This window comes from Stenella coeruleoalba (assembly GCF_951394435.1).
Source record: "Stenella coeruleoalba genome assembly, chromosome: 12".
NCBI classification, from domain to species: domain Eukaryota; kingdom Metazoa; phylum Chordata; class Mammalia; order Artiodactyla; family Delphinidae; genus Stenella; species Stenella coeruleoalba.
This window is the reverse complement of record NC_137158.1, coordinates 71,204,425-71,232,041: the sequence shown is the minus strand read 5'-3', so window position 1 is coordinate 71,232,041 and position 27,617 is coordinate 71,204,425. Positions and strand designations below refer to the sequence as shown.

The 27,617-nt window shown below is 36.9% G+C and overlaps 1 protein-coding gene across 3 annotated transcripts; it reads left to right on the top strand.

Moving 5' to 3' along the window:
* Positions 1–338: 338 nt before the first annotated feature.
* Positions 339–21,911, top strand: FBXO30 (F-box protein 30). 3 transcript variants are annotated; one of them, XM_079940016.1, is made up of 3 exons: positions 339–484; positions 8,548–10,604; positions 14,393–21,911. In XM_079940016.1, the coding sequence occupies exons 2-3, from the start codon at positions 8,571–8,573 to the stop codon at positions 14,594–14,596; spliced, it is 2,238 nt and encodes a 745-aa protein (XP_079796142.1). In that variant the 5' UTR covers positions 339–484; positions 8,548–8,570; the 3' UTR covers positions 14,597–21,911. The 3 variants fall into 3 exon arrangements, with proteins under 3 accessions (XP_079796142.1, XP_079796141.1, XP_079796140.1); XM_079940015.1 differs by lacking the exon at positions 339–484 and adding an exon at positions 6,244–6,577 and having other exon boundaries at positions 8,551–10,604; XM_079940014.1 differs by lacking the exon at positions 339–484 and adding an exon at positions 6,244–6,577.
* The last annotated feature ends 5,706 nt before the right edge of the window (positions 21,912–27,617 follow it).

Genomic DNA, 27,617 nt, shown 5'->3' with positions numbered 1-27,617 from the left:
ACCTGCTGGGCAGGTGCCACGTGGGGTCCGGTGGGAACCCCCTAGGGGGAGGCGCTCGCTGAGACTACACTTCTCTGGACCTGACTCTCAGTCACTTCCCTTCCGGGGAGGCGGGGGAGTGTCGGTGGGCGGCGTGCGCGTCCCCGCTGAGCTCGGCGTGAGCGTCTCCTTCGGGCTCGGCGTGCGCGTCTCCGCCCGGCTTGCCACGGGCCCCGGGGCCCGGCCGGGTGGGCGGGGCAGAGCTGGGCGGGGTGGGGAGGGTGGGGAGGACCGCCACCGGGAGAGCGGGCCGAGGAGCTGCAGGAGGAGGAGGAGGAGGAAGACAGGGGAGGGAAAAGGCGGCGGCCCGGCTGGGCAGAAAGGCGAGCAGGAGGCGGGTTGCACGGGGGTGTGGGGCGCGGAGCGGCGCCGGGACAGCGGGGAGCAGCCGGGCACGGCGGCCACGGCAGCCAGGGTCTGGGCCGCGGTTCAGCCGGGCCGGCCGGTGAGTGTCGGGGAGGCCCGCCCGGGAGGCCGGCGCCGTCCGGGCTGCGCCGGGGCCAGAGGCGGTGGCCGGGCAGTGCGAGGCCCGCGGCCGGGGCGCAGGCGGCCGTGGGGCCGGCGGGCCGGGCCTGGGGCGGAGCAAACGCGGCCCCGTCCGGGCGCCGAGAGGAAGTCGGCGGTGTGGGCATCCGCGCCCAGCCCGCTGCCCGGCCCGCCGTGGAGGCCTCCAGCAAATGGCGACCCAGGCCCCGAGGGCCGACCCCAGTGGCACCCGGGCTCGCGTGTCTGTGTGTTGGGGAGGGGTGACGCCGGAGTTAAACTTAGGGAGCCCCAGGAACCTCGAAAACCTGGCTTCTCTTTCCTTTTGCCCTTTAGAAACTTGCTTTGTTTGGGGACAGACGGGTTAAAGTAAGCTTGGGAGGCATCATCAACTGTCTCCACGGAATGAGTGAAGTTGGTAACTTTTCCATTCATGGAAGTGAGAGGATCTTAGTCTTAGCCTCAGTCCCTATTAAAGAGAAACATCCTGATTTTATAGATCTGAGGCGTGTGACCATTTACAAGTTATTTGTGTCCTGTCTCGTGGAAGTGCACTGCTTGGAAGGGGGCCGTAGAGTGCACGTTGAATTTAATCTCCTTTGAGTATGTTTTTTACACGTGTATTTAGAGAATAGAGACAGAACAGCGTGTTGTTTACCATGGTTCTGGTACTCCATTCCCCTCTCCCTGTGTCTTGTTTTTCTTTCTGAGCCATGTCGTAAGTCTCGGATAAAAGATGCTTGGGAAGGAATTGACCTTTTATTCCAAAATTACTTTGTTGACTGGGATCCAAGATGAAGTTATTTATGGGCATGCTGGTAATCATTGTAGATTAACTTAAAACTGTAAATACAAAACCCCAAGCTTTCTTAGCTTTTAATTTCTAGTTGCTACATTTCAATACAGTTTTGTGTCGTTTAGAGACCTAGTGAATTATATTAACAGAATTTTGTATTTGCTCATATTTATTAAGCTTTTCCAAAGTTGTTGACGGGCAGAAGGGAAAAGAGTAGCATAAAATGTAAGATGAGGGTTTTTCTAAGGGTTCAGTTTTTCAGTATGCAGTTTTTGCTGAATCACTGTTCTTTATGCTTAGTCACTGTTTCTTACTACAGAAGTTTAATTGGGGATAATATGGTGTTTTGCTAACTTTTTAAATTGTCAATTTGTTTTTATTTGGTAGTGTAATGCGGTGACATAGCTTTTTTTGGTGTGTGATTCTGGAAATGTTAGTGGGTGGAGTTTTGTGTTACCAGAGAACCGAAGTTTCCGATATAGGCAAACTTTTATGCATTCCAAGTGTACTGGATATTTAATTTCAATCCAGTATTTCTCTATGGTTAGCATTGGAGACTTTTAAAAAAATATACAAAGTGTCCTAATAAAATACGCTGTTGAAGAAAAATAATACGTATTTTGAGATAATGTATATAGTTAGAGAGGTGCTTTAAGGTCACCAAAATAGACCTTTTTAATGTGTTTACTGTTTGATATATTACTGAAATGTGACTTTTAATGGCATCAGCCTTATGCTGTTCTGTATGGTTTTTGATAAATCTTTTAACTAAGTTACCATGACTACCATGCTGTGGAATGACATTGTATTTGTAGAATTCATCAATATTAAAGTCATCAGTCAAAAGGCTGTATAAAATATTATTTAATTTCAAATTTATTTTGATGAAATAGGTGGGATTGACCTTGGACTGGTGGTTTTTACACTGTAGATAACTAGATAGTTAAATACAGATGAGCATCTCTTAATTACAGCCCAATCTGTGAAAATCTTTTACAAAAAGGGTATGTCTTTTTCTTAAGAGTGGGTAATGTTAGCATCAGGTAGTTCCTCATATGATTGCTTTTAATCAGCTTCCTAAGTATAAATGACCTGATGTAAAAGTGATTGTACGTAACGGTTTGTGCATGCGGATGTGGCGGTTGTGTAAAGCGGGGTGCGTCCGTTTTCTGAGGAATGCGTGTTTGTATCTTGCTGGACACACGAATACTATAGCTGACTTTTGTGGAGTACGAGGTTGTTTTCACAGCACAGTAATTACCTCAAGGTCACCTCAAATTGAGATTCCTTGGAAGCCCATATTCCCCTGTGCCATGCTGCCCCTTTTAATAAGCTGAGTTCCACCATTTGGGCGGATTATTTTTATCTGAGTCTCAGCTCAAATAGCTTCTGGTATGAATATTAAATATTTATTAATATATGTTATTTTAATTTCTGATGTAAGTCTGCAGTAATTTTGTTTGCTTATTTAGTGGAGAACAATTGCACGTAGTTAGGACTTCCACTTTGGAATAAGCTACCCATGTCCATATTTAGAAATGGAAGAGGTATGTTCTGATTATATCATAAATGGAACGGTGAAAAGTTGAAAACAAAATTCCATATAATTAGGTCATCATTCTGTAAATAAAAAGTCAGAACCAAAATTTAATAAAAGAATGTATACAGTGTAACCAATTTAGCCATTTTGGACTCATCAGTAGGGCACTGCTTTGAGTTGGGAGTTTAATGATCTTGGATTTTCAATCTTGTCTAGGCACCTCATCCCCCTTTTTTAAACCAGTTAAATAAAACATCCAACTGAGGTTGTAGATTTATTATGGTTTTTAAAACTGAGTGCACCTGATCAGTAAATCAGCCAGCAGATGTTTGTATTTACTATGCAGTAGCACCTCCAACTATACAAGAAGGATGAGACTTGCTCTGGAGGAATTAAAAGTGATTGCTAAGTATGAAATTTCAGTCATAGACCTACTTGTGATTATGGTTAACTAGTTGAACAAGTCTGTCTATAGTTCCATTTCAGCCTTACATTGAAGCAACATTTTATTGTCTCAGTGGAATTCTTTTTTATCTAATATCATATTAATTGTAATATTAAGGAAGTAGGCTGACGCCACTTCCTTTTCTGAGCTTCCTTTCCTCACCCTCTATATACTCAGGCAGCTGCACACTTGCAGACACCTCCACCTCTGTTTTTCTTTTTGAATCTAATGCCTCTATAGTCAGTAACCTGTAACCAGACTGCAGGGTTGATTAAGGAATTTAAATAGTGCAACAATAAACAGGTAGATGTTTCCTTTTGTGACTTTTATTACTATTATTTTTTAAGATTTTAAAACAATGGAATATTGAAATTAATTTTACTTAATTTACTTTTCCCTTTAATTTGCTTTTTTGATGGACAGTTTAGCTTATTTCATATAAAATGCCTGGAACATATCACCTAGATACTCAATAAATGTTTGAGTAATTTTGACTTTTTGTAGCTGATACAATGAGGTAATTTTGACTCAATCTGGTTGACTAATTCTAGATTTATAAAGTGTCTTTTTATGAAGTATGTAGTTTTCCATGAAGTCAAGAATTGTTTTGGAATCCATCTGGTTATTTCTTGTATTATAATAATTTCATTTATTCATGTTTTTTCGATAAGTGAAGCTCTAATTGAGGCACAGTTTTGAATGCAGGGAACACAGGAATGAATGAGACAGAGACAGAGAATGAGACAGAGATGGTGCCTCCTTTGTGGAGCTTGATGGTGCCTCCTTTGTGGAGCTTGGAGATAGATATTAAACAGGGTAATGATTTACTTCAAGTTATGACTAGTATTACCAAGGAAAAATGCAGTGTGTAATGAGCACATAAGTATAATACAGAATCCATACCATACCTTGCCTTTGGGTATGTGGAAAAGTGACATTTAAGCTGATAAAGGTTTGCGGTAACAGTTGGGGAAGTAAAGGAGTGTGTATGTGTGTGTGTGTCTGTTTGTCTCTTGGAGGCAGAGGCAGACATTAAGAACAGCCTGAAAAACTGTGTTGAATATTTGGGTGACTTGATTTAGCATATTTAAAATCGTGCTGATTTGCAGTGCTTTATTTATTTATCGCCTTATGTATTGTAATGAATTTGGAAAAATAAAGGAATTCTTTTTTGAGGGCAATATCTTTCTGTCTAGAAATAGCCTTAAATGACAAAGTCTCATTTCATTGTATGTGAAAATGCCATGCCTTAAATTGTTTTTATGGATTGCTTGTCAGCCACAGATTATGAGTTGGCCTAGAATTTCTGTTAGAGAAAATTGAAACTATTGTAAAGCATTTAATCTTTTACAGTATTTTCTAGTCTAATGAAACTTTTTCCAGTCATTCAACTTTAAGTGTAAATAGATATGTTATTTGGAACGTTAAGATTCTTTTTCAAGAGAGTTTATTTTAAAAAAGTTAATACTGAGGAGTTTTAAATTAAGCTCGTCTTGAACTTGAAGCCTCAGTTTTAGCAACAAGTTTTCTGCTGGACCTGCTGTGTCACTGTTCAGCTGATAAATCAGGGATTGACATTTTAAACCCGTTTCATAGGATTTGTGAGCAATTGTGCAATACTTTTTGGAGGCATATTTAATTTGATAATAGCGATCTTGAAAGAGGGTGGATCTGGAACTTTTAAATTCTGAAACAGTACCCCAGAATACTTTTTGGGTATTGTCTACTGCATTTTTAAAAAACTTATTTCTTAATATATTTAATTGTAAAATGGACTTAAACTTGATTCCTTCTTTGTATAGCTGTTTTGAGAATGGTTAAATTTGTACTATTTCATATGTTTATACTGAGCATTATAAATGTAAGTTATTTTTAAAATAATTTAAAACTCTTACGTTCAAAGCAAAGTAATGTGCTATTATAATTAGAAAGGACCAAAAAGACTCTCTTGACCACAAGGGTGATTAAGTGTTGGAATAAACTACAAGCAAAGTTGTGTAACCTCCATTCCTCAAATACCATCTTAAAATTGGATCACCAAGTTACTGAAGTGCTGTCTTATTTTCTTAAACTTTATAAGCATATCTGTTATCGTCCATATGTATTGATGAGATATAGATTTCAATCCTAGCTCTGCCACTTACTAGGTAGATGACCTTGGGTAAGTCACTTACCCTCTCTGTACCTCAGTTTTCTCTGGGTTGTTATGAGGATTAAGTGACATTGACATGATTCTACAAAGAAGGATAAAGTAGGGACATAGTGTTCCATTTTCCTTTAAGTCTACTTCAGTAAATAATAAATGTTGTGGACTCATTGCTGTGGGGGCTTTTATTTTTATTACTATTATTTTTTAATCATTTCTTTTATTCAGAGGGGGAATAGTGTGGAAGAGGGTATTTATTTTGAATCTTGAGAGCCCTCTACTTCTATTTACCTTTCAAAGTTGTTGCTGTTTTGCATTTAACTCAGTTGTTTGTAACAGTTGCTATTTTAAACACTTTTGAATTAAGCATGTTTTGAGATGTGTTCTGCCTGGTATAATCATGTGATGTGCATGTAACATAAGGTGTTCCTACTAGTTCTGAGAGCCTTGGTCACTTCTGTTGGAACTGCTTGTGTTTTTAGGTTTCTCTGTTAGTCACATTTATAACCTTCAGCATGTGAGATGAACTCAGTCTAGTTGTTGTAAAATAAGAAAGCTACAGCTGTTTTCACAATCTAATCACCCAGTAAAATTTGTCTTGATTCTTATTAAAGTTTCTCTTTGCTTAACTTACAAATGTCATCATTAGTCTGTCATTTCTTCTATTTTGACCCTTTTTAGCATGTCTATCTTCAATTTATAGGTTCTGTCTTTAGCTTTAAAATTTATAGGGATAAACATTCAGAAGTATTTAATTCATTTGTAATTTTTAAACACAGTTTTAAAATGTAGTTTTGTTGTTAAGTGTGTACCCTGTTTTTTTCTGTCCCTGGCATCAGTTCACACCATAATATCAACTCAGAACTTTTCTACTTAATCAACAAAGCTCTGTCAATAATAGACTTTTGCTGTTTGAGTTTGAGGAAAATCAAGCCTGGACTGGAGAAAAAGAAATAGCAATTTGGGGAATAATTAGTTTACATTAGCCACCTAGAAGTAAGATAGAATTTATGGAAGAGAATATGTGAGAGAACTAGCAAGCCTTTATGCACTAAAGTGAAGAAAATAGGCTAAGAATCGGCTTCTTATCCAGAAAATTATTATTAATTTAATTTGGAAAAATTTGAGGTGAGTTGCCTGTGCCATATACACGTAGAGAGATATAATAAATAAGCAGCTGTAGAGATCTGAAGTTTGGAGGAGGGATCTGGGCAGGAGATATAGATGAGTTTTTAGCATATAAGTGGTAATTGAAGCTTTTGAGAAATTGGGAGAATGTATAGAATGAACCAGAAATGCCATGGATCCCTGAAGAAGAGTAATATTTTAGAAGAAAAGATTAAGGAATAACCAAAGAGATAGGGGGAACACCAGGGAAATGTGAGACGATAAAAACTAAAGAAAGATAGTAGTTCAGAAAGGAGGAATTAGTCAACAAAATGATATAATGGCTAAGGAAGATGAGGTCTGGAAAAAATGCCCTTTGGATTTAGCATTGAGGATCTCGATAGAGCGGTTTTAATGAGTGGTGGTAAGAGTAAACACACATTAGAGGGCTGAAGAGTATATGGGAAGTTAACGGGGTTTGTTTGTTGTTTTTCTTTTGAAAGCTTGACTGAAAAGGAAAAAAAACAGCAAAAGGGGGATATTGCTTTATTATATATGTTTTTAAAGATGAAATAGTCTTTTAAGTTTTTGCTGCTAATAGGAACAAGCCAATAAAGAAGTTGAAGATTATAGAAATAAGACATTGAATAGGCTAAGTAATTATAAGTAAATCAGTGCATTGTGCCAATACTTTCTCTTTTTTTGTATAAAATTTTTCTTGCTAAAAGCAGGAAAGAACATTAGTTATCTGTAACCCTCTCGTGTTATTTTGTGGGTACTATTTCTCTGCTTAAAATCCTCAGTGGTTTCTAACTGCTTAAAAGTCTGAACTCCTTAGAGTAGCGTATAACACACTTTCCATAACTTTTCTTATTCCTGTCCCACCTCATCTCTCACAGCTACTTTGCTTTTCTTATTCCTGTCCCACCTCATCTCTCACAGCTACTTGTGATCCAGCAATACTGGGAAACTTGAGGTTCGCTCAACATGTTTGCGGATTCTTGCTTTTCTGTATTTGCATATGCTGTTACTTCAGCATTGAATGCCTCTCTTCGTTTCTAACCCTACCCTCCTGCGCTTAAGACTTCTCATCTTTCAAGACTACTGTGAACTCTTCTCTACCCCCCACCCATACTGATTTTCTCTGTCATATTGATCATATAAAAATGTGACATGATTTTACTTTCATCTCTGACCTCCTGCTGAAGCTCCTTGAGAGGAGGCACCATGTCTTCTAATCTTCACGTTGCCATACCAAACACAGAGTCTGGTACATGGCAGTTAAACAATAAATAGGTGTTGAATGAATGAATGGAAACTGTGGCCCTCAGAAGTAAGTGATTCGTCCACTGCCACAGAAGTGGAGCTAGAACTTATATTTTTTGGATAAATGCCCTCTTTGTTTTAATTAAGGCTTACTCTCTTTATTTGTTGTAGAATTTATTAAGGCATAGGTAGAAAGAGAGGTCGGTAGATGAAATCTTACATAAGTTTATGTATTTGGAGGGAATATTAAAGAATCAGGTTTTAGTTAAGTATATTCATGAAATTCAGATTATTCTCTTTTAGGAATATGATGAGGTCTCTGCAATGTGGAGCACATCATAATCAGTTTAGTTAAAATTAAAAAGGTAAAAGCTGAAGCATTCTCTGAAATCTAAAAGTTAAATATTCATTAACTGGTTTTGGGCATTAATTTATATACTACACAATATACTAGAATTTAAGTATTATATTTTGAAATGTTCGGCCTGTTGGGCAGATTGTTATATGGTATATAAAAATGAACTTTTGACTGACTTCTTGAATTAAAGTGCTTAAGCTGTTTCAAGATGGATTGATTATATGTCAAATAAACTTGTTAAATGTTTATTTTATATATTTCATCCTCATATAAGCCAATAAACCTTCATGATTTGATGTTTTTCCTTAAAACAGTTTTTAAAAAGCGACCACTTTTTGCCTAACTTCTTCTTTCTCTTCCATCTCAGTAGCTAGAGCTGGACTGGCCACTATGGAGGAGGGGCTGCAGCACTCTCACTGCGTGAATTGTGTCAGTAGACGGTGTATGACCAGACCAGAGCCTGGGATTTCCTGTGACTTGATAGGTTGTCCATTGGTTTGTGGAGCAGTTTTCCATTCTTGTAAAGCTGATGAGCATCGACTTTTATGTCCATTGGAACGAGTGCCTTGCTTAAATAGTGACTTTGGATGTCCATTTACAATGGCTCGAAATAAAGTTGCCGAACATCTAGAAATGTGTCCTGCAAGTGTGGTGTGCTGTACTATGGAGTGGAACCGATGGCCAGTTAGTTATGCAGACCGGAAATCGTATGAAAATCTAAGCAGAGATGTTGATGAAGTGGCACAATTAGATATGGCCTTGGCCCTTCAAGACCAAAGGATGCTCTTAGAGTCTCTCAAAGTAGCCACCATGATGTCAAAAGCAACTGATAAAGTATCAGAACCTAGAGAACAGATCTCAGTTAAATCAAGTGTCCCAGAAATACCACATACTAATGGTTTGGTGTCTGTTGATGAAGACTCTTATGGTGCACTTTATCAAGCTACTGTTGAAACAACCAGAAGTTTGGCTGTTGCTTTAGATATCCTGAATACCGCCACAAGAGACGTTGGCATGTTAAGTACGAGTCTTTGTGCTTCCCCAGATGAAATGAAAGAAGAAGAAAATGCCAGAGAAAGCTTACAGAACAGAAACTTGAAAGACCAGGACCATCTTTATGAGGATGAGATAGGAGCAGTAGGTGGGATTGACCATAATGACGCAAGTCAGAATGCCCAGTCTGAACAAAATGGTTCAAGTGATTTATTATGTGACTTGGATGCCAGTTCTTATGGCACTTCTGCTCTTTGTAATGGCTTTCCTTTGGAAAATATATGTACACAGGTCATTGAGCAGAATCAGAATTTACATAGTGACTCAAAACAAAGTAACTTAACAAATAGAGAATGTGTAGCATCAGATGGCCCTTCAGAACCTTCTAGTTCACTTTCAGTAGCAGCACAAGTTAGGGAAGTAATACCATCTAATGCTTTGCCTAATGGCACAGTTCAGCATATCCTCATGCCAGAGGATGATGAAGACTTGTGTTGGAAAAAAGTAGACTTAGGGGACCTAAGGAATGTGGATGTCTTATCTTTCAGCCATCCCCCTTCATTCAAATTTCTTTCTAATTCATGTTGGTCTAAACCAAAGGAAGATAAAGCAGTAGACACATCAGATTTGGAAGTTGCAGAAGATCCAATGGGTCTCCAAGGAATAGATCTAATCACAGCAGCATTACTGTTTTGTCTGGGAGATTCTCCAGGTGGGAGGGGTATATCTGATAGCCGCATGGTTGATGTTTATCACATCGACTTTGGGACTCAGACTTTTTCACTTCCTTCTGCCATATTAGCTACAAATACAATGGTTGGGGAAATAGCTTCAGCTTCAGCTTGTGATCATGCCAACCCACAGCTTTCAAATCCAAGTCCTTTTCAGACACTTGGGCTGGATTTAGTATTGGAATGTGTCGCTAGGTACCAACCCAAGCAGCGTCCAATGTTTACATTTGTTTGTGGACAATTATTTAGAAGAAAAGAATTTTCATCGCATTTTAAGAACGTGCATGGTGACATTCATGCTGGACTCAATGGCTGGATGGAACAGAGGTGCCCTTTAGCATATTATGGTTGTACCTATTCTCAGCGTAGATTTTGTCCATCAACACAAGGAGCAAAGATTATACATGACCGCCATTTGAGGTCATTTGGAGTTCAGCCATCTGTATCTACAGTGTTAGTGGAGCCTGCTAGAAACTGTGTGTTGGGATTACATAGTGACCATCTAAGTGGTCTTCCTTTTGAAGTCCTGCAGCATATTGCAGGCTTTCTTGATGGCTTCAGTTTATGCCAGCTCTCGTGTGTATCCAAGTTAATGAGGGATGTGTGTGGCAGTCTTCTTCAGTCTCGTGGAATGGTCATACTGCAGTGGGGGAAAAGGAAGTATCCGGAAGGAAATTCATCATGGCAGATAAAAGAAAAGGTTGGTTTAATTTAATTGTATCAGTCCCTTATTTGACATATAATAGGCACTTAATAATGTTGTTGCTGAATTAATAAAATTAACCTTGTTGCAAAATAGACCATCCTTAAAACGTAATAATTCAGTATGATGACAAACTTTTTTATAATGATAATGAAAGCAAGAATAGTTAGTCATAATCACATGTTTACTGCAGACATCCTAGAACTAGATTCTGATGTCATACGACAGAGGCCACTTCCAGTTCTTCAGTTGAGGGGTTCTGTATCTAGTTACTTCTTCTGTAACAGCTCCCTTTGCTTGAGTCCATGTTAGCCACCTTCTAATTTGGGCTCCATCTGAAACATTTTCACTATAGGACAATGGAGGAAGCAAGGAGAAGGTTTTTTACTGCTTGCAATTGGCAGTTTTGGTCCATTCTTAGCAATTTCTTTCTTAGAACTTGGTTATTACAGGGAGAACTTAAATAAGGAGACATGAAAAAAAATCTACTCCTAGTAAGTGACCAATGGAGTGTTTGGGGTATAGAGAATGTAAATGGATGGATGTGGAAATGTGTTAGGCTGAGGTGAGATAAGGGCAGTAGGATTTGATATTGTTGACTCTGCGTTTAGTACAGTACAAGGGAGTGTTGCAGATTGGAAGCTTGAGCTGGAGACTGGGAACAAATCCTGGCTCCAGCATTTTCCTCCTGTGATATCTTACTTTTGCCCAGCTTCTGTTTGAGGTACTATCCAATAGAAACTAGAGGCATTACAAATACCTTTGATTGAAGGTGTTTTTTCATTTTAGAACATTTATAATATGAAACTTTGATTTTATAAAGTAGAAAAAAATTTGATAAACTTCACATTGGTTGAACAGGGTTCACATTTCTGGCTACTTTGTTTTTACCACCCTTAGGTTTTCTCTTATTTCCACTCATTGCTCCAGTTTTTCAGAATTCTGCATCTGCTTTTGTGTTCTCCTGAAGCTTTGACCAGTAAATGAGCATGCTAATTATTTTATGTAGAAAATTTCATACTTGCTGCATATATGTGGGTATGTGTGTATTTTCATTTTCTACATGATTTGGTGTCCTTCTGCCATTTGGGATGAGACACCAGAGCATGGCCCGTTTTTGTCCTTGCCCCCCCCCCAGTATTGACCTATGAGGTAAAATATTTTCTGGGGATTTTATTGCTGCAGAAAACCTCATCTACTCTTAGAGTTTGAATTGCCATCATTTATTCAAATTACGTGTGTATATCCTGGCCATTTTCTCCTCTGAACTCCAGTCCATTATATACAAGCATCTACTGGACATCTGCACTTGATTATGTCACAGCTTCAGCGAACTCAACAGGTCCAACCTACTCCACTTTTCTACCCCTCTTAATCTCAGAAAATGGCATTTTCATCTCTGAAGCTGCCTAAACTAGGAATTTGGGAGTTAAGGTTGACCCTTTTTTACCCCCCCCCCTTTATTTCCATATCCAGGTAATCACAAAGTCCTGTTGTCTCCCCTTCTTCATAACCTCTCAGGTTTGCTTACTGTTTCTACTGCGGTTTCCCTAGTTAGTCCCGCCTGTAGTTCTCTCCTGGGTTACTACAGTAGCCTCTTCCTTACTGGGTTTCTGTTTCCAGCTGAGTCCCTCTCCAACGTATTCTCTATAGAAGAGGTAGAGTAATAAATAATTTCTTAAATACAGTTCTTATGCTGTAGTGCCTGAAAACTTCTTAAATGTCCATCCATTGCCCTGGGGTAGAGGCAGACTCCTTAATGAAACATTTAAGACTTTTCATAATCTTGTCCTCACTTACCTCTTCAGTTTCCTTTTGTCACTTTATATTCCAGCCATGGAATTTACTTAGAGTTCTCTGATGTTTTCTTCTTGCCTTAAGGTGTTTGAGTACACTGTCCCTGATACCTACATTTGAACACTTGAGATGTTCTAGGCAGTGTGTACTTTACTTTTGTTAATGTATTTAATCTACTGTCCCTATTTCATGGATGAAGAAACTGTGGTTTAGAGAGGTTAAGTAACTCTTGTCCAGTTGGTGGATTCAGACCCTGGGAACCTATTTCTGGAGGTTGTGATCATTATCTCATTGCTATATCCTGCTTACTCTTCAGATCTTACTTTGTCAAGAAAGCCTACTCCGACCCTGTTGAAGCCCTTAGGGAGGTGCACTGCTCTGTGTTCTCCTGGTGTTCTATTATGTACCTCCTACTCTATGTACTCATACTGAAGCACTGACCATGCTGTTTGGAAATTCACTGACGACTTGTCAGTTTTTTTCATTAGACTGTAAGTTCATTGAGAAGTGAGACTCTCTGGGAACCAAAATATTAACTGCTTTGCATAGCACCTCCCATATAGCAGGCACTAAGTAAATACTTGATGTATACTTGGATGCAAAATTGGCCCATGACTAAGAAACCTTGTCATCAGGAGATGGGAGCTGTCCATTTTTTCCTGAGTTGGTTTCACCACACTCTTGACTGTGTGGAAGTAGGGAAACTGTCTGCCACCATTGAATCTGTCAGCAAATTCATTCTGTGAAGCTTAACAAAAACTCCTAATTCTTAGTATAGTTTTGTGGTTATGGGGAATTGTAATCTATAATGTCTATTGTTAGCTACTGTCCAGGCCTTCACTGACATCTGGGAAATGACTCCATGCAGGGTAATTGATATCAACTTAAGAAGTATAGCGATTAAGTACCTTATGTGCTGAACTATTCTACTGCTGGCTGAAAAATAATTGTGTTCAGAATTTGAAGGCATCTGGCCACCCCAGAATTCATAGCATTCTTTTCTGAGAAGCTCTAATGAGTGCTGAGGGCTTCTCTCAAATTCACAGCTGCTTTCTAGAGTATCTGCTGTTTGCCACGGGTTCAGTGTTCTCTAGACATTTGCTTGTTGATTAGCTTAGCTAGGATGCCTGGGCCTGTCTTGCTTGTTACCTATGTTCAGGTAACTTTATATTTTCAAATTGTAAAGCTGAGAGGGGGCCACAACAGTCATTGCTGGACCTATAAGGTGACAGTGCTTCAGGGCTTGGAGCTGCTGAGTGGGCAAAAGGGAAAGCAGTTCTTATTTTTACCAAAACAGGGATGGCGTATAGATATTTTTCCCAGAAATGTATTTTACAATGATATGGAATTAAAAAATGATTCATTTTACAAAAAGCTCTATAAAAATTTCCAGAAACATGTTGAACAAATTGAAGCACTTGTGTTCCTCGTTATTACTAAGTGCGTTTACTACTTATAAATAATGAAAAGAAAAAGTACCTTGGCACAAAATATTCTAGAGTATTTTTTAGTATACTTCATATGGTGTAACAGGAATGAGAGAAAAACTTGGAGGAAAAAAAACACTTGTATTGTCAATATCTCCAGACTATGGATAGGTGTATATATATATATAGACATTTGGATGGGATGAAAGCCTGGTGTACAATATGCAATATTTTAGGAAGTAGCTCTGAATATTTTATAAAATTGCTTAATAAGTAAGCCAGGTTGGATGTGATTTTCAGTGTTGAGCTTTGTCTTTTGTTTTCTTTTTGGTTATTATATTTATTGAAGTTATAATGTCATAGGAATGATTTATCTTACAAATATTTGATAAACAGATTTGTATCCAAATGGATTACTACTTCCAGTTTTGTAGCTAACTACTTGAAACTTTATATTAGATATTTCTCTTAACAGTTAGAAATGTATGCAGTTAGAGCAAGAATTATGTTTTGATTCTTGTAAGTTGACTTGTTTAAATCTGAAGTAGAATTTTCTTCTAGGTATGGCGATTCAGTACTGCATTTTGTTCTGTCAATGAATGGAAATTTGCTGACATCCTAAGCATGGCTGACCACTTGAAGAAATGCAGTTACAATATTGTAGAGAAACGGGAGGAAGCAATCCCATTGCCGTGTATGTGTGTGACACGAGAACTCACTAAAGAAGGACGTTCACTTCGCTCAGTTTTAAAACCTGTACTTTAAATACTATAATTCCACTTGCACATACATGCAAGCACCTAGTATAATTTCTTGGTAATATGTGACACTTTATTAATGTATTAAAGATTACAGCTAGCTAAATTCATTGTCACTATGTATATAATGTTTTGAAGTGACCTATATTTTTATAAAGTACTGTTTAGTTGGAAAAAAGTTGCCTTAATGTTTGAAATGTGTGAATTTTTTGGAACTTGCTGGACAGGGTGATTTAATTTTTAGCTACATAATTTTCAGAATTAGTATTTTTAGTGGTGTGCATATTTTGGTTCTTACATTTTTTGTTTCTTAAATAACAAGATCCTGACCAAACAATTTATTCCTCATTTTCCATGGGTTATAACCTATGCATTCAAAAATCAAAACTTTGATTCTAATTTTTACATCATAGGCTTTTCAGATTCAGAAAACATTCAATTGCTTAAACACTGCATAAGACCATTATAAAGTTTTTATTTTCTAGTTCTCCCCTTATATAATTGTTGATATGTAGATGATCTCTAATATATACATAATATTTAAAATCATGAGTAATGTTGATAATGCCATTTATCATGTTTTAAAAATAGTCCACAAAAATGTTTTCACCTTACATATTTACAACTCTCATACAGAGAGTTGACCATATGCAGCTTTTTTTTGGTTAGATGCCACATCCAGAGACTCATGGCAGTGTGTTTTGTTATGTGACAGGTTAAAGCAAAATCAACAAAAGAACCCTGTGAATTTACTTTAATTTGAAACTGTATATGGTATTATATATTTGCTAGGTATTTGATATTTGGAGAGAAGAAAATACAGTTCGCCCTTCATATCTGCAGATTCCAAATCCATGGATTCAACCAAAGGATGGAAAATATTTGAAAAAAAAATTCCATGAAATTTCAAAAAGCAAAACTTGAATTTGCCACTCATCTTTGACTATTTATATGGCACTTACATTATATTTACAATTACTTACATAGCGTTTATATCGCATTAGGTACTATAAATAATCTAGAGATGATTTCCAGTATATGGGAAGTATGCGTAGGTTATGTGCAAATACTATGCCATTTTATGTAAGGGACTTGAACATCTGTGACTTTTGGGACCGTAGCGGGGTCCTGGAACCAATCTTCTGCAGATCCTGAGAGATGACTGTATACCTCATCTTAAGTTTGAATTGAATTGGGCATATTCCGTGAATAAATTTCAGATATTCAGAATGCAAAGGGCTTAACTTTTTATCACAAGTGTTTAAAATTTTTGCCTTTTGATGTTTATAAAAATCACAATTATGTTGTTTTAAGACATTTTAAAATGTGACACTTGCTATCTTTGTAAGATGACAATCATGAAACGCAGAAACCTGTCTTGGTTGACAGTCTCTTTAAAACATTTGCAGGTTAATATTCCATAGACTTCTCTACCAAAAAAGTAAGAATTGCATCTTTGTGTAAAACCAAAATACAACAGAAAGATATTCAAAGACCTATTCTTGAGGTATTTTATTATAGTTTTCAAATTGATTTATACTGTTATTAACCTGATATGGTCAGTTTAGAAAAATGAGTATATCAGTATTAAGAAATAAATTGCAAAAATGGAGACTTGTACTTAAATAATTTAGGTAACTTGTGGCATTTGGTAGTCTGAAATGGTTACAAGTTACTTTGCTAAAAAAACTTCAAAACTATTTTGTCTTCTCTTCCTACATTTGTCCCTGAGAATGCTCTATTAACTAGGTTCTTGATTCCCATGTATGGCAATCGGGCAGGGCAGAGCCGTTCCTTGGGCATTACAAAAGAATTCTGAATTGCTTTAAGACTTGTTTTGGTTGGATCAAGGCCTCATTACAGTTGAAAAGCACAGCGTTAAAGACTAATCAATTGTTTTGCCTCACCTGTCATTTTAATTAGAAGAATATTTATTTCTTAGTGCTTAAACCAACTATTTCAACTGTGAGATTTGAATTTACATAAACAGTCTCTTTCTGTGAAAAAGTCAGAAATAAGATACAAATACTGTAAAATATAACTCTGCCTTTTAAAGTTTTGCTGAAGAATGTGTCTGGTTAGGATAGCACAAACATTAACTTTTTGTTTTATGGTTGTGCTTTTTTAAAATCCTTGTTTTTTAAGTTTAGACTCCATGTTTCCACACTGGATCATGAGATATTTAACATTTTCTACCTTTTATTTCTTTTACACGTCTTTGGCTGTTTTCTTTTTTGTTTATGCCACCATACTATTTTGTTAAAATGTTTTCTTTGTGCAGCATTTGTTCAAATTCTAATAAAATTAATATTTTCCTTTATATGGCTCAGTAACTTAAAAAGAAAAAACTTATATTTAAATAAAATTTTAATCCTTGCGTGACAAATTCCAAACATAGTCATATTGTTTCTGTAGTGGGGATTTTCTGCACGTTGTAGGAGTTGCTTGTTGATTGTCATTGCTCACCCGTGTTTTACTGGTGAACATTAACTTTTTTTTTAATATAGAAAACTCATCAGTTAGCTTTCTCTGCCCCGTCAGTGTCTTCTTGAAAGTAGTCCCACCTAGGGGTATTGAAAGGCTGAAGAGTTTCTGGCAATACTATTTTTCTAAAACTTTTAATGGGAACAATCTATCTAACCTTTTAAGCATGAAAAGGTTTGTGTTTTGGCCAAGTTAGTTGTCATTTGAGAAGCCTTTGTTGATACTTTAGTCTTTACTAACCAGCAAGATAAAGGGCAGGTATTAGGAAGGAGGGAAATATCTGAATTCACTTTTCTCCTCTGCCTTTTTCCCCAGAACTGCCTATTAGCTTAATCTCAATGCTCCCCGCCCCCCCCCACCACCCTATCTCTCTCTCTCTCTCCCTCTCTCTCTCTCTCTCTCTGTCCTCTCTTTCTGTAGCTTCTGAGAATCACAGTTCACTTAGAGTAGTGGTTCCCAAAGTGTGGTCCCTGGACCGTCAGCGTCATCTGGGAATTTGTTAGAAATGCAAATTCTTGCGTCCCTTCACAGACTTAGAGAATCAGAAACTGTGGGGTGGGAACAGTCTGTTAACAAAGGCCTCCCCAAGTGATTCTGATGCATGGTAAAGTATGAGAATTTAGAGGAAAGCCTGGGACTATGCCAGCTCTTCTCCTGAATGATGTGTTACTGGTACAGATGTATGTGTGCATGTAGGTACATGTATGATCCAAAATTAAGAGTAATAGTAATTTATTAGTATTACCTAAATGATCAAATTTAATGATATATGTTGTCTCAATGTTACAGCCATATGACAAAATACATTAGGTACCATGGTTGTTGGACATTCTTTTAAAAAGCTAGTATTTACTAGTAAATTTAGTATTTCACTAGTGTTTCTTCTGGTCAAGGTTAATTGCAGATTGTTCATTAGCACTAACATTTAGCCTAGTCATCATTCATTCTCTTGTTGAGTGGTTTCAGAATCATGTGAACATATTAGATTTCTAGGATAGAGTAGAGGTAAAACGATACTGGATTAAGTTCTACAAGAATTCTGTAGGAATTCTTTCAACACTGTCAATAAGAGGTATTAAAGATTGGGTTTCTGGTTTATCAGTAGTATAGAATCTTTTTTGGTCTTTGACCCTGTGCTACATGTCCCAACAATGTTGTTGCTATAATTAACTAACTATCCCTTAACATTGGAATCCTTGAAGATATGGTAGTTTATACTGCCATATTAATAGCAGGTTTTTAATCTCTGGCAATTTGAAGGTAGGTTTTGGTGTTCAGAAGCAAAACAGATTTCATGTTTTGCATCCCAACCTAAAAAGACATGGAGCTTATTTATTTTAAAAATTTTCTAAGGAATAGTTATACAAACATTAAAAAATATGTTTGTTTCATGCGTGACATACCACATTGGAAAGTGATAAAATTGACACCTGCAGAGGTGGGTGTTTAGAATTACAGTAGAAAGAAAGCGATTGGCCTTCGTTCTCTCAAAAGGCTGGATAAAGCCTTCTGATGGAAATAATTTCTCTGATGTGTGTTTGGCTGGTTATCTAAATATAGCTCTTAGTAGTCTTAACATGCTTGTGAGGCCTAGAAAGCAAGAGTGTATTAGTGATAACCTTTAAAGAAAATTAATCAGTGACTCATCCATTGTGTTTAAAATAATTCAGTGATGGGTTTTTTTAGGATTTGATCTAAATCTGATTTCCAAACAAAAACGTTCAAGATGTACAAGTAAAGGCTAATGCTTGTAAACTCCGTTTTAAATAAAATAAGGGGAGAGGAAGAATGGTTTCTTTTAAAGTCACCTTTTTCACAAATTTCCTTGATTTAAAAGATCAAAGTAAGTTTTAAGTTTCCGTTGTATGGATGAAAAAACCTAGGTACTCAAAGTTTAAGTACCGATGAGTGTTTTGGACACAGTTCACTTTTCTTTACAAATGCAGAAAGAGAAGGGAAGTTTAGATGTAGGGAAATTATTTTGGAAAATATTGTTGCCTAGAATATTTGATTACTAATAAGTGTTTTGGAAAGAGTTACTGGGTAATACCAAAAGGAAACAAAGTAGAAATTAAGTACCGTATGCTGTTCTGAAAATCCTTTGTAAAAATAGGAACTTTTGCTGAAGTTTTACAAGTATTTTATTGCGTCTGTGATTGGTAAAATCTATAAATGTATTGTTTATACATATATTTATTTGCATGTGTTATCTCCATAAATCGGCCAAGTGGATTTTAATACATCTTGAGATATACTAATGGAGATACCTCTCGAAGTGCTATTTTACCTTAGAACATTTCAAAACTGACATCTTGTATTCAGAATGTTTGACATTCCAGTGTATTATGTGGGGAGTAACTTTTCATTAATAAACTACAAAGAAATGAGTTACAAGGATGATTCATAAACTATAGAAATACCGTAAAAACTCAGTGATATGAATCTCCTATTTTATAATTTTTTATCTTTGATGTACTGTACTGAAGCATCTATTATTTACTATGAAGAGCATTTCTGAAGCAAACTGACAACAGAAACAAGGGAAATCTGTTTCCTTTTCACTAACACCAGTAAAATTGTAAGCATCCCCCAGATCATATTATTAACCGATTTGCATGCAAATATGATAGGAAAGGAACTACATGGGTAGCTCTAGTGGTGGTAATAGTGTGTGTGTTTGAAAGTAATATAACTGCATTTGTGTTGAACTCTTAAGACTGACCAACTAATCAGGTCAGATTGTCCTTTCCCAGTAAAAGCAAATTCCTCAGGTTTAATTTTTACCTTTTTCTAATACAAATTGTTAGAATTTTTTTCTCAGACGAGATCTTCAAACAGGTAAACAGGTTGATATATGTGTTGGTTCATCCTTGGGCAGAGGAACTGACTAGAGTTAGTTGGCTTTCTAAACCCCTTCCAGTCAGAGTAACATTGTTAGATTATTATTCAGTGGTCTAATGATACAAGAACAGTAGCAATAATTTGTGATTGCTCAAAAGGTTGAAGTTGAAAAAAGGAGATCCTGCCTTCAGCTGTCCTCCTAGAATTTTTTCTTCATAAGTCCTCCTTTCCACATTAATTGTCATTATTGCTTGTTTATCCTATGACTTCAATTTTCTGATCAGGTGATCAAAAAACCTAGATTAAGTTTTTAAAAACTTGTTTTGCTGATCAACCTATGTTTAGTAGTTTTGATCAATAAAGTTTAGATTTGGTTAAGTAACTTAGTTTCTTTTAAAGTCTCAGCTCACAAATAAGTTTGTAGTGTTGAAAAATGGAAATATCAGCATTCAGGTTTAATCACGTTATTTGATTAAAAGAAATCAAGCTATAGAAATAGAAGCAATAGGGTACTACATCTGTTCAAGTGTAAAATTACCCAGTGAATATTTAATTATGTCAACTGGATGTCTTTTTTATCAACTGATAACTTTTAAAAATTGTTACCTGTATTACCTTCCCATTTAGGTCACCACAGAGCATTGAGTAGAGTTCCCTGACCTATATAGTAGGTTCTCATTAGTTACCTATTTTATACATAGATAACTCAAAGTTTAGGTATTGATGAGTGTATTGGAGTATTTGAGAATAGTGTGTTCTGACTTTTCTTTACAAATGCAGAAAGAGAAGGGAAATTATTTTGGAATACATTGTCTAGAATATTTGATTCCTAATAAATATATGTATACATACAGCTGATTCACATTGCTGTACAGTAGAAACTAACAACATTGTAAAGCAACTGTACTCCAATAAAAATTAATTAAAATTGTTTCCTGTATTAGAGATCTGAAATAAAAACAGAGAATAGTATTGATTCCCTACAACATTCCAGTAGTTTTATGATTAAAAACTGACATATGAAATAAATTGCTTTAAATGGTTAATAATTCGGTGGATATGAATTCTAAAGATTTTTATGCTGCATTTAAAATGTTAAAGCTGTATTATTGTTCATTTGATCAGTGTTTAAGCACCAATCAGTCCTGAAAACTTGAATTGGATTCTGAGAGGTAATTGCACTGACTCATTAACTTACCTCAGATGTCATTTAGTTTCCAAAGTATCTTCTTTTTCTCATGATTAACAAAGTCATTTTTTATCTTAATTGCAAAAGGATATGGTATTTATTGAAAAATATGCAAAGTGAAAGAAGCTAGACACAGAAGGCCCCATACTGTAGGATTCCATTTAGATGAAATAATCCAGAGTAGGCAAATCCACTGAGAGAAATCAGATTAAGGTTGTGGGGAGGGAATAGCAGGAAGTGACTGCCTGATGGATACTGGACAAAAATAGTGTTGATTGCACAACATTGTGAATGTACTAAATGCCGCTGAATTGTTCACTTTAAAATGGTTAAAATGGTAAATTTTACGTTATGTGTATTTTACCACAATTTTTTTAAAAAGGGAGTATTTGCAGTCATTACTAAAGGTAAAAAGTACAGTGTTCTCAAGTGTGAAATGCTTAAGCTATGGTTTAGAATTAAATTACAGCATTAGTAATGTAACATATCTATTCAATGTCCTAATGAAATTCATGAATTCCATCACGGAAGTACTGCTGACAGCAGTGGAAATAAAGTTGTAATGCATCACAATTTTCTTATATTTAATACAACTGTAACAGTGAGTAATTGGCTTCCATGTTAATGTTCACTTTTTACATTTTCTTATGATTCCTTGCGGCACATCTCAATCACATTTTTTAAAGATCCGTATTTAAAATCATGCTTTGAAAAAACATTTGTATAGTTTTCATGATCATTTTTTATGGTTTTATACTTCATGTTCCTTTTAAAGCGCAAATACACTGATGTATTAGATAAGACTAAATAAATTGAACTGATGTATACATTTTGTATTCTTTTGAATTGTCTTGTGGGAAGATACTTGAATCTTGGCATTGGTAGGTACTTTAATGATCATTTAGTTTCTTATTTTATATTTGGAGAAATCAAAGCTGAGTTTGTCAGTGTTTGTTCATTCAACAAGAATTTCTTGAGCACTGATGCCAGGCACTGTGTAGGCTTGATTCTGGAGGGTTGTCACATGCCTCATGAATTACTACTACTTCCCCCTCCTCCTATGACTACTGTGTATCTGGTAACGTGGACAAATGGACAAGTTCCAAAGAAGGAAAGGCTTTTAGGCCCTTTAAATGGTTCTTCATATGTATCTTCCTCAAACACTAAAGACATATTCTTTAGTACAGTAAAATACACATGATTATAAATAGTCTATTACTTGAGGAATGCATTTATTAACAAGTTTGCTTTCATGACTTTAGGAAGGAGGTATTTTTAGATTACATTAACCCAATTACTTTCCACTGTGTTCTAAGGAGCTGACTAGAAAATTGTTGGTTAAAATCAATATTTAAAAAGTTAAATTGGGGCTTCCCTGGTGGTGCAGTGGTTGAGAGTGCACCTGCCGATGCAGGGGACATGGGTTCGTGCCCCGGTCCGGAAGGATCCCACATGCCGCGGAGCGGCTGGGCCCATGAGCCATGGCCGCTGAGCCTGCGCGTCCGGAGCCTGTGCTCCGCAACGGGAGAGGCCACAACAGTGAGAGGCCTGCGTAACGCAAAAAAAAAAAAAAAGTTAAATTGCTTTGCAAATAACTTTGCCTCTCCTATGATTGGGGTGTATATGCCAACTAAGGTGTGTGTGTGCTCCACCTTGAACAACAATAAGTATAATTAAATGAGCTGAACAGATTGAGGCTGATAGTATGATCTAAACTATCAGGATAAACAGAGTAGACAAGAGGAGACTTACACCACAACAGGTCTACTCAGACACTGCAACAAGGCCCAAGGTCAAAGAGTGGGAGGAAGGGAAATAACTGTGGTAATTCTACTCTCAATTTGTTGTGATTTTTTACTTCAGTGATTTCTCAGCAATTTTGTGATATTTCTACAAGACTTAGGACTTTTATCAAATAGGTTATTTGACCCAGATTTCCTTAGTCATCACCTCTTATTCTGTCCTCTTGCAGGCTACATTTCTGCACTATTTCCCAAACACTTTATATCCTTTCGTGTCTCTGAGCCTTTACATATGCTTTCTATTTGGCCTAGAATGGCCTCCCCCAAATTCTTTGGTAAACTTCAGATACTTGGTGAGGATCCAATTCTGATGTCACCTGTTTTTTTCCTAGACCTTCCCAAGCCAATGAGTCACCCTCATCTATGTCCCCACCCCTTTTTAAAAAATCGTACTTTGTTTCAGTATGCAACACACTGCACTGCCATTATCTATCTGCTGATATCTGTACACTGCTATATATTGTGGACCCCTTCAGGCAGAAACCGTGTCTCACTGGGCTTTGGATCTCTGTGCCTAGCAAAAGGCCTTACACACAGAAGGCATTCAGTAGATGTCTGTTGAACTAATCATGAAAAATGACTGAATATTTTAAAATGCTGTTTCAGTTAGCTTTTGCTGCATAACATGCCACCCCAAAACTTCATGGCTTGAAACCAGTTTAATTAGCTCCTGATTATTTGGCTAGGTTAGTTTGGTCTGGTCTGACTCGGCTGATTTCTCTCTGGTTGGCTCATGCATCCATGGTCAGCTGATGGGTCAGCTGGAAGTTAGATGATCTAAGACAGCTTTACGGACATGTCTGGCAGTTGGCAGGCTGTTGGCTGGGGTGATGGGGATGATTCGGCCACATGTCTCTCATCATCCATCAGGCTAGCCCAGGCTTATTTACGTGGCAGTAGCAAGAACAGCAAGAGAGTAAGCCCCAATGTGTACACCACTGCTTGTCACATTTGTCAATGTCCCATTTCCCAAAGCAGGTACACGGCTAAGCCCAGATGCAAGGGATGGAGAAATAGACTCTACCTCTCTGTGGGAGAAGCGGTAAAATCATGTTGCAAATGAGTGTGTATATAGGAATGGGGAGAATCTGTCCATTTAAATTTACCATAAATGCCCAGGACATTTCTAATTTGATAGTCCCACCTTTCCTCTTTAGACTTTTCTAGCAAAGTCCCCTAAATGTTAAAAACTATTCAAAAATGAAGAACCGATTCAAAAATGGAGGAGAGCGTCAAGTTTTGTAGGGACAGCAGGGAGGAGCTGCACAGGACAGAGAACAGCAGCAGGCGGGGAGCATTGTGGTAGAAAAGAGACTTCTTAAACTTTTAATGTTTACAGCATCTGTAGTCACCACCACCTTTCATTGCTAATATTAGTAACTAAGTTCTTTTTTTTTTTTACTACTTTTGATAGGGGTTTATGAATTTATTAATTTTTTCAAAGAGCCAACTTTGGCTTTCTTAATTTTCTCCCTTGTTTGTCTGTTACTATCATTTACTTTTGCCTCTTTTCTTTATTATTTCCTTTGTTTCTACCTTGTGTTTAATTTGCTCTTTGTTTACCACCTTCTTATTGTGGAAACTTAGATCATTGATTTTAAACCTTTTTTCTTCTATAATATAGGCTTGTACGGATACTAATTTCCCTCTAATCACTGCTTCAGTTGCATCCCACAATGTTGACATGTTGTATTTCATTATCATATAATTCAAAATATCTTCTGATTTCTCCTATGATTCATTCTTTGTTTATGTAGAAGTATTATTGTGTCTTCTTGACAAATGGAGTTTTTATCTTGAAAACATTAGCAATATGGCTATCTAGGGGAAGAGTGCTTCGGGCAAGGGATAGCGGCAAGCATAAGTGCCTGAAACCAGTGTCCAAGTATTTTCAAGGAGTAACAAGAAAGCCTGAGTGACTGGAGGGGAGTGAGTGATGCGGAAAATAGTAGGAGAGTCAATGAGAGAGGTAATGGGAGACCAGATCATGTAGAGCCTGGGGGGTTTTGTGAGACTTCTGACTTTTAGTGAAATGGGAGCTGTGACAAGCCTTTAAGTATGGCTTACTCCATGTTCTTTCATGTTAAAGGATTGTCTGGCTACTGATCTGAGAGTAGGTTGTAGTGAAATAAGGGCTAAAAGCAAGGAAACCTGTTTGCAACCTATTGCTGTCATCCAGGCAGAAGAACAGGATGATGTGGGCCAGGGTGTTAGCAGTGGAAACAGTGAAGTATATGAGAAAAAGAGGGATCAGGGATGACTTCAAGTCCTTTGTGCTGAGGAAGGAGAACTGTTATTCCCATTTACAAGTAGGAAACTGAGATTAAAAAGGTAGCTCTTGCTTGTAAACTTTTTTCCTCCTAAAAGACAACTGTATCAAGCAGTAATTATAAATCTGTGTTCAAAGGCATACAATGTATAAAGATGTAATTTATATAATAATAACAGCACAATGGAAGGGGAAGGAAAGGAGATATATAGGAACACAGTTTTTATATAGGCTTGATATTAAGTTGATATTACTCTGAACTAGATTGTTATAAATTAAGATGTTGTATTAGTTTCCTAGGGCTTTCATATCAAATTACCATAAGCGGATGGGCTTAAAACAATAAGAATGTATTCTCTCACAGTCCTGCAGTCTGGACGTTTGAAATCAAGGTGTCAGGAAGGTCCCGCTCCCTCTGAAGACTCTGGGGAAGAAGGCTTCCTTGCTTCTTCATAGCTTTTGGTGCCTTCTGACAATCCTTGGAATTCCTTTGCTTGTAGCTGCATCCCTTCAATCTCTGCCTCTGCAATCACATGGTCTTCTTCCGTGTGTCTATCTCAGTGGGTCCTTTCAGTGACATCAGTCATTGAATTTAGGACCCGTCCTAATCCAGTCTGACATTATCTTAACTAATTACATCTCAAAGACTTCATTTCCAAATTTGGTCACATTCTGAGATTCTTAGTAGACATAAATGTCTGGGTAGACATTCAACCCAATGTTAATTGTAATCCCCAGGGTAATCTTTTAGTTAAAGAAATAACTAAAAATACAATAAAAGAGACAAAAATGGGAAAAAGTGGTACACTGGAAAATATTTAACATAAACAAAGGCAGCAATGGAGGAATAGAGGAACATAAAAAGATGTTTAGAAAACAAATAGTAAAATGGTAGACTTAGTCTAAACACTTCAATCAGAAGGAAGAAATTGTAAAAAGCAATGCAATCCAATGATACACGAGACACTTTTAGATTCAAAGACATGCATAGGTTAAAAATAAAATAATGCAGGGTCATATGGTAGTTCTACTTTTAGTTTTTTAAGGAACCTCCATACCGTTCTCCATAGTGGCTGTACTAGTTTACATTCCCACCAACAGTGCAGGAGGGTTCCCTTTTCTCCACATCCTTTCCAGCATTTACTGTTTGTAGATTTTTTGATGATGGCCATTCTGATTGCTGTGAGGTGATACCTCATTGTAGTTTTGATTTGCATTTCTCTAATGATTAGTGATGTTGAGCATCTTTTCATGTGCTTTTGGCAATTTGTACATCTTCTTTGGAGAAATGCCCATTTAGATCTTCTGCCCATTTTTTGATTGGGTTGTTTTTCTGATACTGAGCTACATGAGCTGTTTGTATATTTTGGAGATTAATCCCTTGTCAGTTGCTTTGTTTGCAAATATTTTCTCTGATTCTGAGGGTTGTCTTTTTGTTTTCTTTATAGTTTCCTTTGCTATGCAAAAGCTTTTAAGTTTAATTAGATCCCATTTTTTTATTTTTGTTTTTATTTTCATTACTCTAGGAGTTGGATCAAAAAAGATCTTGCTGCGATTTATGTCATAGAGTGTTCTGTTTTCCTCTAAGAGTTTTATAGTGTCTGGCCTTACATTTAGGTCTTTAATCCATTTTGAGTTTATTTTTGTGTATGGTGTTAAGGAATGTTCTAATTTCATTCTTTTACATGTAGCTGTCCAGTTTTCCCAGCACCACTTATTGAAGAGACTGTCTTTTCTCCATTGTATATTCTTGACTCCTTTGTCATATATTAGGTGACAATAGGTACATGGGTTTATCTATGGACTTTCTATCCTGTTCCATTGATCTTTATGACCCAGCAATCCCACTCCTTGGCATATACCCGGAGAGAACCATAATTTGAAAAGATACACGCACCCCAATGTTCATTGCAGCACTGTTTACAATAGTCAGGACATGGAAGCAATTTAAATGTCTCTCAACAGAGGAATGGATAAAGAAGATGTGGTACATACAATGGAATAGTACTCAGCCACAAAAAAGAACGAAATAATGCCATTTGCAGCAACATGGATAGACCTAGAGATTGTCATACCGAGTAAAGTAAGTCAGAGAAAGACAAATATCATATGATATCACTTATATGTGGAATCTAAAAAAAGGGTACAAATGAACTTATTTACAAAACAGAAGTAGAGTCACAGATGTAGAAAAAAAACTTATGGTTACGCGGGTAAAACGGAGGAGGGTTAAACTGGGAGATTGGGATTGACATATGCACACTACTATATATAAAATAGATAACTAATAAGGAACTACTGTATAGCACAGGGAACTCTACTCAATACTCTATAATGGATTATATGGGAAAAGAATATATAAAAAAAGTGGATATATGTATATGTATAACTGATTCACTTTGCTGTACACCTGAAACTAACACAACACATTGTAAATCAACTA